The sequence below is a fragment of the Histomonas meleagridis genome (genome assembly GCF_020186115.1).
Source record: "Histomonas meleagridis strain 2922-C6/04-10x chromosome Unknown contig_34, whole genome shotgun sequence".
NCBI classification, from domain to species: domain Eukaryota; phylum Parabasalia; order Tritrichomonadida; family Dientamoebidae; genus Histomonas; species Histomonas meleagridis.
In genome coordinates, this window is record NW_027150875.1 from 204,464 (window position 1) to 219,865 (window position 15,402).

Genomic DNA, 15,402 nt, shown 5'->3' on the forward strand with positions numbered 1-15,402 from the left:
TAGATTTATAAATTGAAATGTGATATAAAATAACTTTCACTATTTTGATTTTTATTAAATTCTTGTGAAATTCTTGTGATATGTTTAAATTTGCGGATTAATTTGGAAAGATCTGGAAAATTATTTAAAAGTACATATTAATTATTGTAAATTTTCTTTTGTTTCAAATCATATTTATATAAATTAATTTCATTAAACGGATTCAATGAATATAGAAGAAAAAGAATTAATACATTAAAGCATGGTTTTAAATTCAAAGACTATAGATCATGTTTTATATTTATAGAAGGGCCTAATCGAGTTAATATTAAAAAAAAATTATGAAAGTTTTAAAATATCACCAATACTTAAAAATAATCTTTTTATAATTTGTTTTGTATGACACGACAATTAATAATGCTTCATAAAGAGTGTATTATTACTTCCAAATGTAAATTAAAATATATTTATTCCATAGTTCTTGTTCTTAATATTGCAGCTCTATAGTCCTCCGGCAAGTAATCCAAGTCCTCCTCCTTCAGCACGCCCTTTGGCAAATATTTCACTGCCTCAGGTCCCATTGCCAATATGTGATTAATTACCAATTTTCTTCTTTCTTCGTTTAATATTCTTTGTCTTTCTTCTTCTCTCTGCTGTTCGATCTGTAACTTTCTTAGTTCTTGTTGTTTAGCTGCTTCGTACATTTCCTTCTTCTGTACGATTTGTCTAGCTAATTCTCTTCTGAACTTTTCAATTCTTATTCTGTTTTGTTCTTGCTCAACTTCTTCTAATTTTGCGATTCGTTTTTGTTCCTCTGCAATTTGTTGTCTTAATCTAAGTTCTTCTTGTCGATTTCTTCTTGCTTGTTCTGCTTTAGCTCGATAAGATTCCTCAGCAAACCTTTTACTTTCTTCAATTTGCTGTCTGATCTTTCTTGCTTCAGCTTCTTCGCGTTCTTTTAACCTTTGTAACTCTTGTTGCTCTGCAAGTTCAATACAAAGTTGTTCATATTGTTCCTTTTCATCTCGCTCACGCTTGATGTTATACGCTATACGATCTGCAATTCCTTGTCTCGCTAAGTCGCGTCGCTTTTGTTCTTCTTTGGCTCGCGCTAAGCGCTCGTCAACATCAATCGAGAATTGGATCATTCGTTGGTTCTCTTCTTCTTCGCGTCGTTTCTCTTCAGCTTTGATGCGTTGGCGCGCCTCCATAAAGTCACGCATCTCTTGCTGCGCGCGTTGTTGCTTTTGCTGATATCGCTCATGTGCAATTCGATCTTCTTCTTGTACTCGTCGAACTATTTCATCGACTTGTTTACGATCTCGTTCGGCTTCGGCTGCTTTAAGAAGTTGGCGTCGTTGCTCTTGGTATTTAAGTTGGTCTTGAATATACTTTCGATTGGCTAAGGATTCAATTCGTTTGGCTTCTTCTTCAGCATTACGCTGCTCTTCTTCACGTCTATAATGACGCATCATCTCTTCTTCGGTCTCAAGACGTTCTTGCTCTTCCATTTGCCGTCGGATTTGATGCTCTTTGATTTGATTATCTCGCGCTTGTGTGACTAATGCAAGATTGAGTTTACTTTGGAGTTCACGATATTCTGGATCGTTCTCGCGTAATACACCACGCATGGCTTGGTCGCGAATTTCTGCTTGTTGCTGGTCATGAAGTGCTTTGGCTATCGCATCTTGTTCTTGAGCAAGACGTGCACGCTCTTGACGCTCACGTTGTTGATTGTAAAGTCGCTCTGCCATCTCATATTCTTGGTTAGCTTGTCTTTGTCTAGCCATCTTTTGTTTCATGGCAGCTCGATCAGATTCTTCTTGCATACGGTTTAACATTTCTGCTCTATTGGTGAAATTGTTATTATACATCATTGCATTTTGGTTACGCGTTTGATAACGCCGCTCGTACATTTCCCTTGTAACTCTTCGAGTCATTTTTGGAAATAACGTACGAAACCGATAGAACAAATTCAAAGAGCCGATAACTGAAAATGTAAATTTACAAAAAGAAAGAAAAATCATCACAACCCTTGTCATGGCTTATTTTACATATCCACAAAAAATAAAAATCTTGAATTCTATCCAATTTCATTTCTTTTTTAAGTTGTAATTGACATTTTTAATCATTATAAAATATCACATTTTTCTGTATTTCATATTTTGATATATAAACTTATAAAAACAAATAAACACATTTATTGATATGTCAATTTTCATTTTAAAACATTCAAAAGTCAGAAAATATGGTAAATGTACAAGGAGAAAGTTCACACGGAATTAGGGCGCAAGCTATTTGTGCATCTAACAGATCATGGTACCTAATATAAAGTGTGTTATCGATGAGTTTCGTTTTGTCTATTGTTCCATATGAGTTTGCTCGAGCAATTATTTGATTCGGAGAAAAAGCTCGTTTTATCATTAAATCATGCCGTGAGTCGCGAACAACAATTGCTCCTGCAACTACACTAAATTTTTTCTTGATAAGACGTGCAGCTCGAAATGCGCTATTGGAATTCTCAAATGTTAAAGCATGGATTTCTTGTCCATTACGATCAAATTTCTCTGCCTTGAGGAAATTGGGAAATTTAGTAATTTGTTTGAGTATTTTTGAACTTTGTGGATTTTTGACAAATACTATTGATTCTTCTTCAGAAGGCGGGAAAGATAACTCCGAAATTTTTTGTTTGGAAACTAATGAGAAGGATTCAATATATTCTTCATAATTTTTGAAGAGATGTATTTCAACAGGAAGATTATTAAAAGTCATGTTTCTAAGTCTTCGAACCTGAACTTTTTTAACAGGTTGAATTGTGTGAACAAAAACCGACCCGGTAGTTTGTAGAGAATAGTTTTTGATTAATTGAATATCGAAAACTTCAACTTTTAATCCATCTTCAACATATGCAAAAACATCAGAAGACGAGACATGTAATCTTGGATCAAATTGTAATTTAAGTAATGATCCTGAATTTAATGGTGGTGTTGGAGGAGTATAAACTTCAAAGCCTTCCATTTATATTTCACATCAAATGTCATCAACAGTCGTTAACGGCTTCGACGGTTAACAACGGTTTGGTCGACCTTTTGCAATGAAGGCACAACGCTGCACAAAGGTACGCCGTATCATCGAAACAGGTCTTTTCTATGCTGAACTTAATGAACTTTTCACACGTGAATTAGCTGCTGATGGTTATGGTGGCTGCGAAGTTCGTACAACACCATCCCGTACAGAAATCATCATCAAGGCCTCCAACACAAAACTCTTTGTTGATAACAATGGTCGCCGCCTCCAAGAAATCCGCATGATGGTTTTAAAGAGATGGCACATCAAGGATGATCAACTTGAAATCTTCATCGATCGTATCCAACGCCGTGGTCTTTCTGCCCTCAACCAACTTGAATCACTTCGTTTCAAGCTTGTCAATCGTATCCCAGCTCGTCGTGCTGCTTATTCCATCATCCGTTTTGTCATGGATGCAGGTGCACGTGGTTGCGAAGTTGTTATCTCAGGTAAGATGAGGTCAGCTCGTGCTGCTGCTATGAAATTCCGTGAAGGTTATATGGTTAAGAGTGGTGATGTATCACAAAAGTATGTATTGAAGGCTGTTGGTCATATCCCAATGAAGCAAGCCGTTGTTGGTATCCGTGTTCTCATTATGTTGGCACATGATCCACAAGGCATCACTGGTCCACGTGAACCACAACCAGATGTCATCAAAGTACACGAAGCCAAAGATTAAATAAATTAATCTTTTACATAGTTTTGATGGTAAAATTTTCAAAAATAGGGAAAAGGAATAATTTTGGCTAATTTCAATTTTTTTAATTTTTTCTTTCTTTATCTTTTATTTGTCAATATCAGTGAAACATCAATTCAAAAAAGATTGTAATTCGATTCTTATGCTTTTTAATATTAATCAACAAAAAAAAAAAATGAGGAAAAAAAAATGTTTTTTTCCCCGTAATACACAGCTAAAAATAAAAAGACAAAGATAATATTTAGTTTATATATAAAAAAAATTAATTCTTGTAAAGAAGCCAACATTTTCCTGGTGTTGGTATGCGATCTATTGGCATTTGAAATGATGACAGATCTTTACCGTTCCGATTCATTGCAAGTGGATTTGAAGGAGCTTTGTTATATTGAAATACTTTATTAATTGTTAGATTTGGAAATGTATCAGGTGTGGGTGTGTTTGATTTTGCCAGTAAAAAGAAAGAACCAATTTCTGCTCCTTTCAAACGTTTGAAAATTGTTTTTGTTGGTGGAGATGGCGGATAAATATGGAGATGCCAATGGAATTTTGATCCAAAAATTAATCCCTTTTGAATCAAAGCAACAAACTCATTTTGTGTTAATGGTGCTGCTTTAAAAGCTGGTTCTAAAAAAATTGATTGAATGAATTTAAAATCCTTTTTTAAAAAAATTGCAAAAAATGTATAATTCACAACCATACGATCATCATATAATATAAGCCCAATAGGAGCAAGTTGAGTGGGTAATTTTTTAGATTCTAATGTAAATATGACTATTTTTTCAATAATAAAAAGAAGTTTATCAATATTTGTCTTATGCCGACTAGCAAAGGTAATGGTTGCAAGAGATTTTTTTAAATTTAGATAAAATGTGTCTTTTTGGTTCAAACCAATCATGTTTTCTTGTCATAGGGAACCCTCATTTTTCACAATTTTCTGAAAAGAATGTTACTTAACGTACACGAAAACCGTTAATCCAATAAAATGAACTTTTTTGTTCGGAAATTCACACATAATCACATATAATCTAGTCATAAAGCTTACTTACACATTAACTCATTTATATAGTCTAAATAGTAAAATGCTTTCCAAAACAAAATGAAGAAATTTAAAATTTTATCAGAGCTTACGAAACTTTTTAATCATGCTTATGCCAAGCTCAGCGCATTTTTGACATGAAATTTTTCCAAGCTTTCGAATTTCATTGCATTTTAGTGAACCTGTCTTTGCTTTGTATTCTTCTTCAGCTGCCTTCCAATCTGATTCTTTTATTAATGTCTTTGTAATGTAAATAACGCCACATTGTCCTCCTGGAGCCCTTCCAGTTCCAAAACGTTCGACATACTCAATGTCATCATCAGAAAATGAAAGAACATCTTGAAGTGCAATGTATATTTTTTGGGCACAGTTAGGCTTTTTTACTTTTGCAAAACAAGATGTTAAACCATGCGAAAGCATAAAGGCACTTAATTTCTTTTAACGTTCTCCGAAATTGTGGCCGAATGGCGCCATTCATCTGATTTAACACAAATTTGATAGAGTTACATTGGGGTGCCCTAATATTCATTTCTAAAGATGGAATATATTAAAAAATTTATCCCAATTGCATATATAAAAGGAATGATATATTCAATCGAGTCACACCCATTATTCGAATTGTATACAAAAACGTGCGTAACCATAGAGCCATTAATTCTTGCAATTTCTTCTTATCTCATCATAGAATTTTTCCCGCGCGTAGCATGCGAATACAGAACTATACATCCCACAGCTCGACAGAAATCTAACAAGTTCAACTTGCTAATTACTATTCTTCCATTTATTGCATGTATTCTTACCATGGGATTGATAAAACAACAAAAAATAACAGCAGTTTTATTCACATTCTCCTTCATTTCTATTGGAATTTTCTCAATTTTCCCAGTATTTGTAATAAAGAAGAACCTTTCATATGGTTCTTTATTCGGTATAATGGTTTATTTAACAGCAATGTATTACTACAACTATAAATTCATTCTTGGTTTTATCCCAGCAATAGCAATTGGATTAATTTATTTCCGTCATGAATCCAAAATTGAAGTTGCAATCAGAAGAGTGCTAAGCTTTGTTTTGCTTTTTGGATACATTGGTTTATCTTTCTCCATCACCCACAAGTCACAGCTTGCAAGTGCAATTGCTTCATATGTTGGATGTTTCTTTGCTTTTCTCTTCAGCAAGCAGCAGCCAGACAAAGAACATTTGAAAAAACAATAAATGACCATTTTATTTAACATATTTTAAACATTTTCTTATGTATTCGTCAAGTATGATATATTTTCAGTAGATATTGTACGATATTAAAACATCTGATTTGGAAAGAAAGCAACGATTCAACACTTTGATTTTTTAAATTAATTAAAAATAATAATCAAATTGTCCCTGAAAAAATTAAAGCCAGATAGGATTTGTTTAAATCCAAAGATTCTTCATCACTTTGAATATATGATATGTTGTTTTAAACTTTCCCAAAAAAAGCAAAACATTTTGGGAGCAGCCACTTTTTTTTACAAAGAGAACAAATTTCAAAAATTTTTGAAGAAAAACAAAAGGAATATTATAAATAAACCTTGGAAGGCCATGCCATCATGTCCTTCCACTCCTAAACCAGAAAATTCCATAAGGATTGTATGCTATTCTGATACACATGGAAAATACAATACTATTCCACCTGAATTTTCAAATATTGAAGGAGATATTGCTTTATTTGCAGGAGATATGTCAAACAAATTGCATGAAAATGATTTGCGTTCTTTTCAAAAATGGTTTTTAGCACTTCCTTGTCAATATAAAATTTTTATTGCAGGAAATCATGAATTTTTGCCACGCGAAAAAATCCTAAATGATCCAAATCCATTCCTTAAGCCTGTAGTAAGTACTGTTCCATATATAATTAATGATCCGAATATTATTTATCTTGAAAATTCGCATACAAAAATTCTTGGAATCAAAATATTCGGATCTCCCTTATCCATGTCATTCTATAGAAGAGATCCAGAGTCAGTCCGATTCAAATATATGGATTTGATTGAAGCTGATACAGATATATTTCTTGTTCATGGGCCCCCATATCAAATACTTGATCGTACATATAAAAACATCTGCGCTGGTTCCAAAATTCTAAAAAATAAAATTGATAAAATTAAACCATCGTTAGTTGTTTTTGGACATATTCATGAAGCATATGGAGTATTAAATATAGGTCAAACATTATATGTAAACGCATCTTTGTGTAATAAAAAGAAAAGAATTATTAATCCGCCAGTTGTTGTTGATATGATTCCAACAAATAGAGAAATAAATTGATAGAGCTTTTAATATAAAGGATAGTTTAATCAGAGCAATGTAAGCGAAAAGAAATCACAAAAAATGAACCTTAATTAAATCAAACCAAATGTATATATATACCTTAATAAATATAATTTTGCGCTAAATTTTTTCATAATGGGATCGACGGATTAATTTCCATCCATAAGAAACCCCTTCCACCCATATTTTTTTACTCAAAATATAATGCATACTACCACTTCATATTGAAATTAAGCTTAGTGATATTTTAACAAATTTATAAAATGATAAACTGGCCATGATCTTGAGATTATTCACATGGTCCAAAAAACGTAAACACAAATAGCCAAGTTGATATTTTAATTAAACTTTGAGAATGCAATTTTAGTTAATGTTTTTATTAAAGTTTGAGAATTTTGGAGATTTTGTGTATTTTATTTATCCAAAAAAGCAGGGGCGCATAGGGATTTTTCAGGTGACTGTTAATTAAACACTTCTATCGTTATTTGGGGGTGGCCCCATTTAGAGTATACTCTATGGAGAACGTTTATTGTCCCACCTGACCATTTATAAATGGAGATACCAATTAACAAGCAAGAAACTGATATTACACCCACTCCACTCGAACGTATTGGAGCACATTCACATATCCGTGGTTTAGGTCTTTCAGATATATTGGCACCACGTCAAGATTCGGAAGGTCTTGTTGGACAAAACAATGCAAGAAAAGCTTTAGGCGTTGTTTTAAGAATGATCAAAAGCGGGAAAATTGCAGGACGTGTAATTCTTCTAGCTGGACCACCAGGGACAGGTAAAACGGCGTTAGCGCATGCATTATCCAAATCACTTGGTCCTGATACACCATTCACATCTATTACAGGTAGTGAAGTTTTTTCACTTGAAATGAACAAAACCGAAGCCCTTACACAAGCATTACGTCAATCGATTGGTGTCAAAATACATGAAGTTACAGAAGTTTGTGAAGGTGAAGTTGTAGAAATTGAAATCCAACCACCGTCCGGGGAAAAAGCGCAACGTACTGGTAGCATCACATTAAAGACCACTGATATGGAATCTGTATTTGATTTAGGACCACGTATGATTGATCAAATTACACGCCTCAAAATCGAAATAGGTGACGTCATATCCATTGACACATCAACAGGTAATATGACCCGACTTGGTCGTTCATTTGCACATGCGCAAGATTTTGATGCAACAGGTCCTCGAATGCAATTTGTGCACACCCCAGATGGAGAACTTAAAACCAAGAAAGAGACTGTCCACACTCTTACGCTCCACGAGATTGATGTTGTCAATTCCCGAAACCAAGGCTTCCTGGCACTTTTTTCGGGTGACACGGGTGAAATCAAACCGGAAATTCGTGATCATGTCGACAAGCAAGTCGAGCAATGGCAAGACGAGAAGCGAGCCGAACTTATTCCAGGCGTTCTATTCATCGATGAAGTCCATATGCTCGATATCGAATGTTTCTCATTTCTTAACAGAGCTATGGAAAGTCCATCAGCGCCAATTATCATCATGGCAAGTAATAGAGGTAATACTAAAGTCCGCGGAACAAATGAAATCGGACCGCATGGAATTCCTTATGATATGTTACAAAGGACTTTAATTATACCAACAAACACATATACAGAAAAAGAGTTAAAGAAGATTCTCATCAAAAGATGTGAAGAAGAAGACGTGACAATGTCGAAAGAAGCATTAAAGACATTAACAGTTTATGCGAAGTTAAGATCTTTAAGATATGCAATGCAATTAATTACAACTTCGTCGTTGATTGCTGCAAGACATAAAAATAAGGAAGTGATGACAGACGACGTAAATAAGGCAGCTGCTTTGTTCATCGATAAGAGTCAATCGTCGGAATTCTTGGCACAAAGTTCGACATATATAACTGCTGATTAATTAATTAAACGTAAAATTTTGTCACTTTTGTTTGATGTGAATGTAAAATCTATAAAATTTGAAAACAAATTTATGTTTAAACATTATAATATAATGTGACTGATTCTTCATGTTTCGAGACACAATATTTTACTGTAAGTTATATGTTACGAACTAAAACTCTTGCTATAACTTATTCGAATGAATATGATGAAAGAAATAATTATAAATGAATCCGAATATGTTATTATTGAGGGTGGTGCTGAGGAAATAACATAAAATGTTTTAATTCATGTAAATAATTAAAATCAATGAAATAGGTTAAGTTACAACTGTTGAAAATAATGTATTTTTTTAATGTTTTAATTAGCGACAGTTTTCATGAGAAAATGTAACAGCAATTGGATGTTTTGTATTTCTGTTATGCTATCATTAATAAATATTACAATTTAAAAATCGTTAACATCAATTGGTTTAAATCCTTTTGGAATTCTTCATAATAAATATTATACAATAATTAAATGTTATCCAATTGGAATTTCTAATGATAGGTTTGTAATAACAATTTCAGTTACTATAATTACATATTATGGATTTTATTCATGTTCAAGCTTAGCAACAGATTTCATTAAAGATGCAACAACAATTGGAAATAATACATTTTCTTGTTGTAATAATTTAACATGTATTTATTATACAGGTTATGAATCATCAACTGACATAAGTTAGAATGCCTTTGTTAATGTAAATAAGCAATATGCGATAACATCATATTTATATCAATATACAACATTTGATTCGCTTACTGTATCGAAATGTGTGTTAGTTGAAGAATGTTCTTTATATGTCTGACTAACACATACATTGACTAAATCAAATACATTTACAGAATCATTACATGTTGTTGTAACATCTATTCAAACCTTGATTTATACACAAACAATTACACAAATAGTTCTTTCCAAAATTATTTTCACAAATGTTATTACTCCTTCGATGTTTAACTCATTTTATTCTTATATTGAAACGAAATTTATTTCATATGTTCATATCATATATTACATGTTATTCTGCTTTTTATGCAATTATTAATATTGAAAAATATAATGTACAGGAAAATTACTAAAATAATGTTTACATGATGCAAATGCTTCACTATTTATATTTTCAACTGATTCTCCAATTATTACTGATGTTAATAAAGGCCATTCTCTGAATACATCACTTACAAGCTCTCCAACATTAATAATTATAACACGTTCTGTAGCATTTATATACTCTTTTTAAAGATCATTGAATCAGATATTGTGAGTATTTTTGTCTCTGCTTCATATGATTGCTTTGTATTAACAAAAAATATAATCAATAAAATTGGAATAACTTTGATTTTTTGATGAATGCTTTTTTGATTAAAATAAATTTTGGAAAAGAAAGTAAAAACAAAAAATATAAATACAAACAAAGTCATGTTTGCACATGCCGAAGTAATTAATGCAAATTTAGGAGTTAAATGTATATAATATATTTTAATAATTTATTATTTCAAAATAATATTTGGAAATTATATAAATTATTTTGGAAAGCACTTATGTTTGCATCTTATAATGGTCATACAGAAATAGTTAAATTACTTCTTGAACAAAAAGGAATTGATATTAATGATAAAGATATTTATTTGTTTTCCTTAATATTTATTTTAATAATTTGGAAATTCAAAATAATATTTGGAAATTATTTAAAATATTTAGAACAGCAATTATGTTTGCATCTGGATATGGTTATACAGAAATAGTTAAATTACTTCTTGAACAAGAAGGAATTGATATTAATGCTAAAGATATTTATTTGATTTATTTATTATTTATTATAATAATTTAATATTTCAAAACAATATTTGGAAATTATTTAAATTATTTAACACAGCAATTATAGTTGCTTCTGGATGTGGTCATACAGAAATAGTTAAATTACTTTTGCAGCAAAATGGAATTGATATTAACGCTAAAAATGTTTATTTATTTTGTTTATATTTTATTTTAATAATTTTATATTTCAAAATAATATTTGAAAATTCTTCAAATTATTTTGGACAGCACTTATGATTGCATCTGAAAATGGTCATACAGAAATAGTTAAATTACTTCTTGAACAAGAAGGAATTGATATTAATGCTAAAACTATTTATTTGTTTTTATTAAAATTTATTTTAATAATTTAATATTTCAAAATAATATTTGGAAATTATTTGTGTTGTTTGATACAGCGCTTCAACGTGCAACTGCAAAAGGATTTATAGAAATAGTTAAATTACTTCTTGAACAAAAAGGAATTGAAACTAATCATAAAGATATTGAACTTGATTCGATTTCTGATAAATCATTTCAAACTAATGAAAATAATACTAATTTTGGATTTAATGGATTTGGAGTTAAATCATTTCAAACGAATGAAAATGATGCTAATCTTGAATTTAATGGATATGGAGTTAAATCATTTCAAACTAATGAAAATAATACTAATTTTGGATTTAATGGAGACGTAAGTCCATCATCATTAAACGCAAATACAAATTCCAAAGATACTCACTAAAATCTTAAATTACAAAAAGAATTGAAATAAAATATATTTTAATTCAAGCATCATTTTTCATCAACATTATTAAATAAACATATATTATAAAATGCTTACAAACTAAAATAAAATGCTTCATTTAAAATAATAAACAAACACACTCAGTCAATTTTGACCTAAACATTGTGCTAAAAACGATTAAATTTCTCTCATTTTGAGTAACTATGGTAATTTCAAAAAGTTTTAAGTAAACGTCTTCTCCAAATCAGGATGGGAAATTCTTATTTCGTTTATACAAATGGAATCAGCGATAATTGGATAAGTTCTTGCCACATATCTTCAATTTCATTTTTTCAACCTATTTATTCTTCATTCCAACTTTTATTTCATTTTGACTCGTTTAATTGGATTCTTTTTGAACTTCTAATTATTTTGCCACTATTTTTCAGACTTTATGGATCAGGAACTCAGCAAAAGCTGTCAAGATTTTATACAGATACTAGATTTCATTTACTTAATTTCATGTTTTTATTTGCAATGACAGAAGTAATCTGTTCATTGTTGCAACTGGTACTCCCACAGCCAGCAATCTGTGTTACATGGGATGGATTAGATTATTCTCCATACCGATCACAATGGCAAACTCCATCTTTTGACATAGCTATTATAGCAATTTTAGCCTGTATTTTTGGACATGGTCAGGTAGGTGTCTGGAGGATTGCCTCAATAATCGTTGGAATCTTTTTTGTATTTCTTTTTGTGTCATCAATTTTCTCAGGCACATCAACATTTTCACGTGCATTATTTAGCAGCTCAATTGGCCTATGGCTTTTTTACACATTTCGCTTCTTACCACCATTATTTGTGCCAATTTCAGGAATGTTAATAATTATATTTTGTTCAATTTATTTCATTATTTACATCTCACAGCATGAAATATATGATGAAGATGTTCAATCCAGTGCTATTCCTGGAATTAGAGGCTGTGTTTTATTAGTTGTAAATTTATATCTTTATCTTCGATTTGCACTAAGATTAGAAAAGTTTAACTGGATGAAAACGCATTGGGGCAACAGAGATAGTTCTGATGGCGGCACTGAAGGCGTTGTAATTCCAACTGTATTAACAGGCGCGGAAAGCGATGCATTTGGAACGAGGCTAAGGACAGATATTCTTGACAGTGCAATTGCATTCGTTATAATACTAGCTTGGAATGGTTTTGTTGTTTATTATTTCCATCACGTTTTGTTTAAAGAGGCTTAACATAATATATTTTTAAAAAATTAATATTTCGTTTTATATTAAATTTTTTTATGAAAAGAAATGTGTCGAATGAGTTAAATCACAGGGAAAAATAATTTCCGCATTAGAAAAAATTGGAGGAACAGCGGTTAATTTCTCAATTTTTCTTTACAATTGTCTCAAAAAGTTAACTGTTCGAGCAGTTCATTTTCATCCATGTGGATCAAAAAGAAAAACAGCAGAGAGTTCAACATCCCATTTGAAGATGCAATAAAGAAAGATAATTATGAGGCATTAGTTAGTTTAATAAAAGAAAATGAAATCGATGATATCAATAAACTTGGAAAAGTTTATGTTCACCCTGAATCACATTTTTACATTTCCATTGGAAGCTATGCATTTTGCTTTAAAGCTGAAAAATGTTTGGAACAAATACAAAAACTTGGATATAATTTTACAAACGATGATGCTGAATATGCTTTAAGAAGTGGCTCCCTAGATTTCATCAAAAAGTATTGTCAAAATATTATTTTTAATGATCCTCATCAATCATTTCAATCAGCAGCTGCATCTAGTGGCTCAATAGAAATTCTTAAGTACATGTACACCAATGGTGTAACCTTTGAAAAAGGGCATTTTTCGATCCCAATTCTTAATTGTGCCCAAAATGGAAACATTGATTGCTTCAAATTCCTTGCAGAAATCACTAATTTTGGTAACCTTGACACTTCTACCTTTACTAAAGTTGCTGAGGCAGCTGCCAAATGTAAGAAATCACAAATTATTGATTTTATATATGATACTTATCCCGATGAAATTCATCGAAACATCATCAGACCGATGATTCTTACCTGTGATGCCGTTGAATCATATATCAAAGAGTATGGGACAAGTGAAATTCCATTAGACCAATTTCAAAAATTAGCCAAATCGAACTCAGTTAACATCATTAAATATGCGTATGATAACAACGTAACTGTTCCCACTCTTTCCCTTGAAGATATATCACGTTCTTATTGTTGGAAATGTATTACATTTCTTGTGAAAGGACGGGAAAAAGAAGCCTTCAATTATCTCATGCAAAAAGGGAACTTCACAACTTGTGGTCCATTGTTAGATGTTATTGAACTTACTCCCAAAGAATGTGGGGAACTTCTTCAATATATTTCTCCTGATCATTTTGCACCATATAACAAAGACGTCACTAATTTTAATGGCAAATTCTTTTCGAAAGAATTTGATATTGAAGGGAGTGATTTGTTTTTATATTTATTATCACATTGCAACAAAATCTCCGATTCATTTATCGAAGAACAACATTTATTTGAACGATATCCACATTCCCCAAAAGAATATTATGATAATTCCAAGTCACATTTTAACATCATCAGACAAATGATTAAATATGGGTTAAAAGTCAATGATTTAATAACACAAGATTTAATAATAGAAATAGTACAAACGTCAGTAACACAATATCAAATCGAACAAATAGTTAAAGAGATGGATGATCCTAAACAATGTTTGATTTGGACAATCGAAGCGTCAGATAATAATACCGCTGCTACTTATCGCGAAATAATTCACGCATTTCTAAATGTTAGACCTGAATTACGTGATGACATCGATGTTATTAAGGCAGTACAAACTTGTGTTCCTGGTTGGGATTCGACTCCATTATTTATAGAGTTCAAAGTCGGAATATGTCCTTCTTTAATAGAATACTTTCAACGTGAACATGAAACGTCGTATGAACTCGACGATGTATTTATGAAGTTAAATAACGACGAAAAGATACAAATTCTATTTAGCGCAACTTTCTTCGGTAACAAAATGTTGAAATTCGCGCAGCCTTCAATGAGATTTGATGGGGAATCATTGATACATAACTTCTTAAGAAGAAATTTGATATATTCAATCGATGAATTAATTTGTAATGGCGGCGATTTGTCTTTTGCTGAAAATGAAGGCGAAGACCCGGTGATATTCCAGTTGTTAAGGCATAAAAAGGCAGACGTGTGGCTGCATGAGATAAAAGCGAGAAATGACTTGCTGGAAATTATGAACAGAGAAGGAAAAACAGTCAACGAAATAGTGCAAAAAATAAGTAAATAACGTTATTTGGATGTCGTCTCATGTGACATTGTAATGATATGTTTTGTGTTTGTGAAAGATGTAATGAAGTGTAAGAAGAACTTTCCAAACGACGGTATTGCTCTTCAGGGGAAAATAGTTTTTTCTATTCAGGATGATGAAAAATAGAGTTCTCATGTAGAGACAAACCGTGGACCAGGTGGCCCATTACATGTGAGATGTGTAAACATTTTTTTAGTGCTTTTTTGTATGAAGAAATGAAGAAATTATTTATTTATGTGAACAAAAACATTCAAGATTTGAATATATACGTGAAGCAGCAATTCAATTTCACCGAAATGATATCTTTCGTTATATTTATGAAAATAAACTTGACAATTATTATAAAGATAATACAAAAAATTTATGAGATTTAGAAAGGTTTGGGAAATTTATGTTTTTTATATTATGAAATTTTATCATTTTTGATTGAGGAAGGAATGGTTTTCAAAAAATCTATCATTCAAGCAGTAAAAATCGGGAA

The 15,402-nt window shown here is 31.4% G+C and overlaps 6 protein-coding genes across 6 annotated transcripts; 3 read left to right on the plus strand and 3 right to left on the minus strand.

Annotated features, from left to right (window-relative positions):
- Nucleotides 1-446: 446 nt before the first annotated feature.
- On the minus strand, nt 447-1,919 carry GO595_005445 (meiosis-specific nuclear structural protein 1; the record flags this gene model as incomplete). The annotated part of the gene is made up of 1 exon (XM_067918689.1): nt 447-1,919. One exon carries the CDS (start codon nt 1,917-1,919, stop codon nt 447-449), a length of 1,473 nt encoding a protein of 490 aa, XP_067774395.1.
- A 292-nt stretch (nt 1,920-2,211) lies between these two features.
- Nucleotides 2,212-2,997, minus strand: GO595_005446 (uncharacterized protein; the record flags this gene model as incomplete). Its single annotated transcript, XM_067918690.1, has 1 exon — nt 2,212-2,997. One exon carries the CDS (start codon nt 2,995-2,997, stop codon nt 2,212-2,214), a length of 786 nt encoding a protein of 261 aa, XP_067774396.1.
- A 76-nt stretch (nt 2,998-3,073) lies between these two features.
- Nucleotides 3,074-3,724, plus strand: GO595_005447 (ribosomal protein S3; the record flags this gene model as incomplete). Its single annotated transcript, XM_067918691.1, has 1 exon — nt 3,074-3,724. One exon carries the CDS (start codon nt 3,074-3,076, stop codon nt 3,722-3,724), a length of 651 nt encoding a protein of 216 aa, XP_067774397.1.
- Nucleotides 3,725-4,859: 1,135 nt separating this feature from the next.
- GO595_005448 (redox-active protein) lies at nt 4,860-5,198 on the minus strand (the record flags this gene model as incomplete). The annotated part of the gene is made up of 1 exon (XM_067918692.1): nt 4,860-5,198. The coding sequence occupies one exon, from the start codon at nt 5,196-5,198 to the stop codon at nt 4,860-4,862; it is 339 nt and encodes a 112-aa protein (XP_067774398.1).
- Nucleotides 5,199-7,637: 2,439 nt separating this feature from the next.
- Nucleotides 7,638-8,993, plus strand: GO595_005449 (RuvB-like 2; the record flags this gene model as incomplete). The annotated part of the gene is made up of 1 exon (XM_067918693.1): nt 7,638-8,993. The coding sequence occupies one exon, from the start codon at nt 7,638-7,640 to the stop codon at nt 8,991-8,993; it is 1,356 nt and encodes a 451-aa protein (XP_067774399.1).
- Nucleotides 8,994-13,001: 4,008 nt separating this feature from the next.
- Nucleotides 13,002-14,900, plus strand: GO595_005450 (uncharacterized protein; the record flags this gene model as incomplete). Its single annotated transcript, XM_067918694.1, has 1 exon — nt 13,002-14,900. The coding sequence occupies one exon, from the start codon at nt 13,002-13,004 to the stop codon at nt 14,898-14,900; it is 1,899 nt and encodes a 632-aa protein (XP_067774400.1).
- Nucleotides 14,901-15,402: the final 502 nt, after the last annotated feature.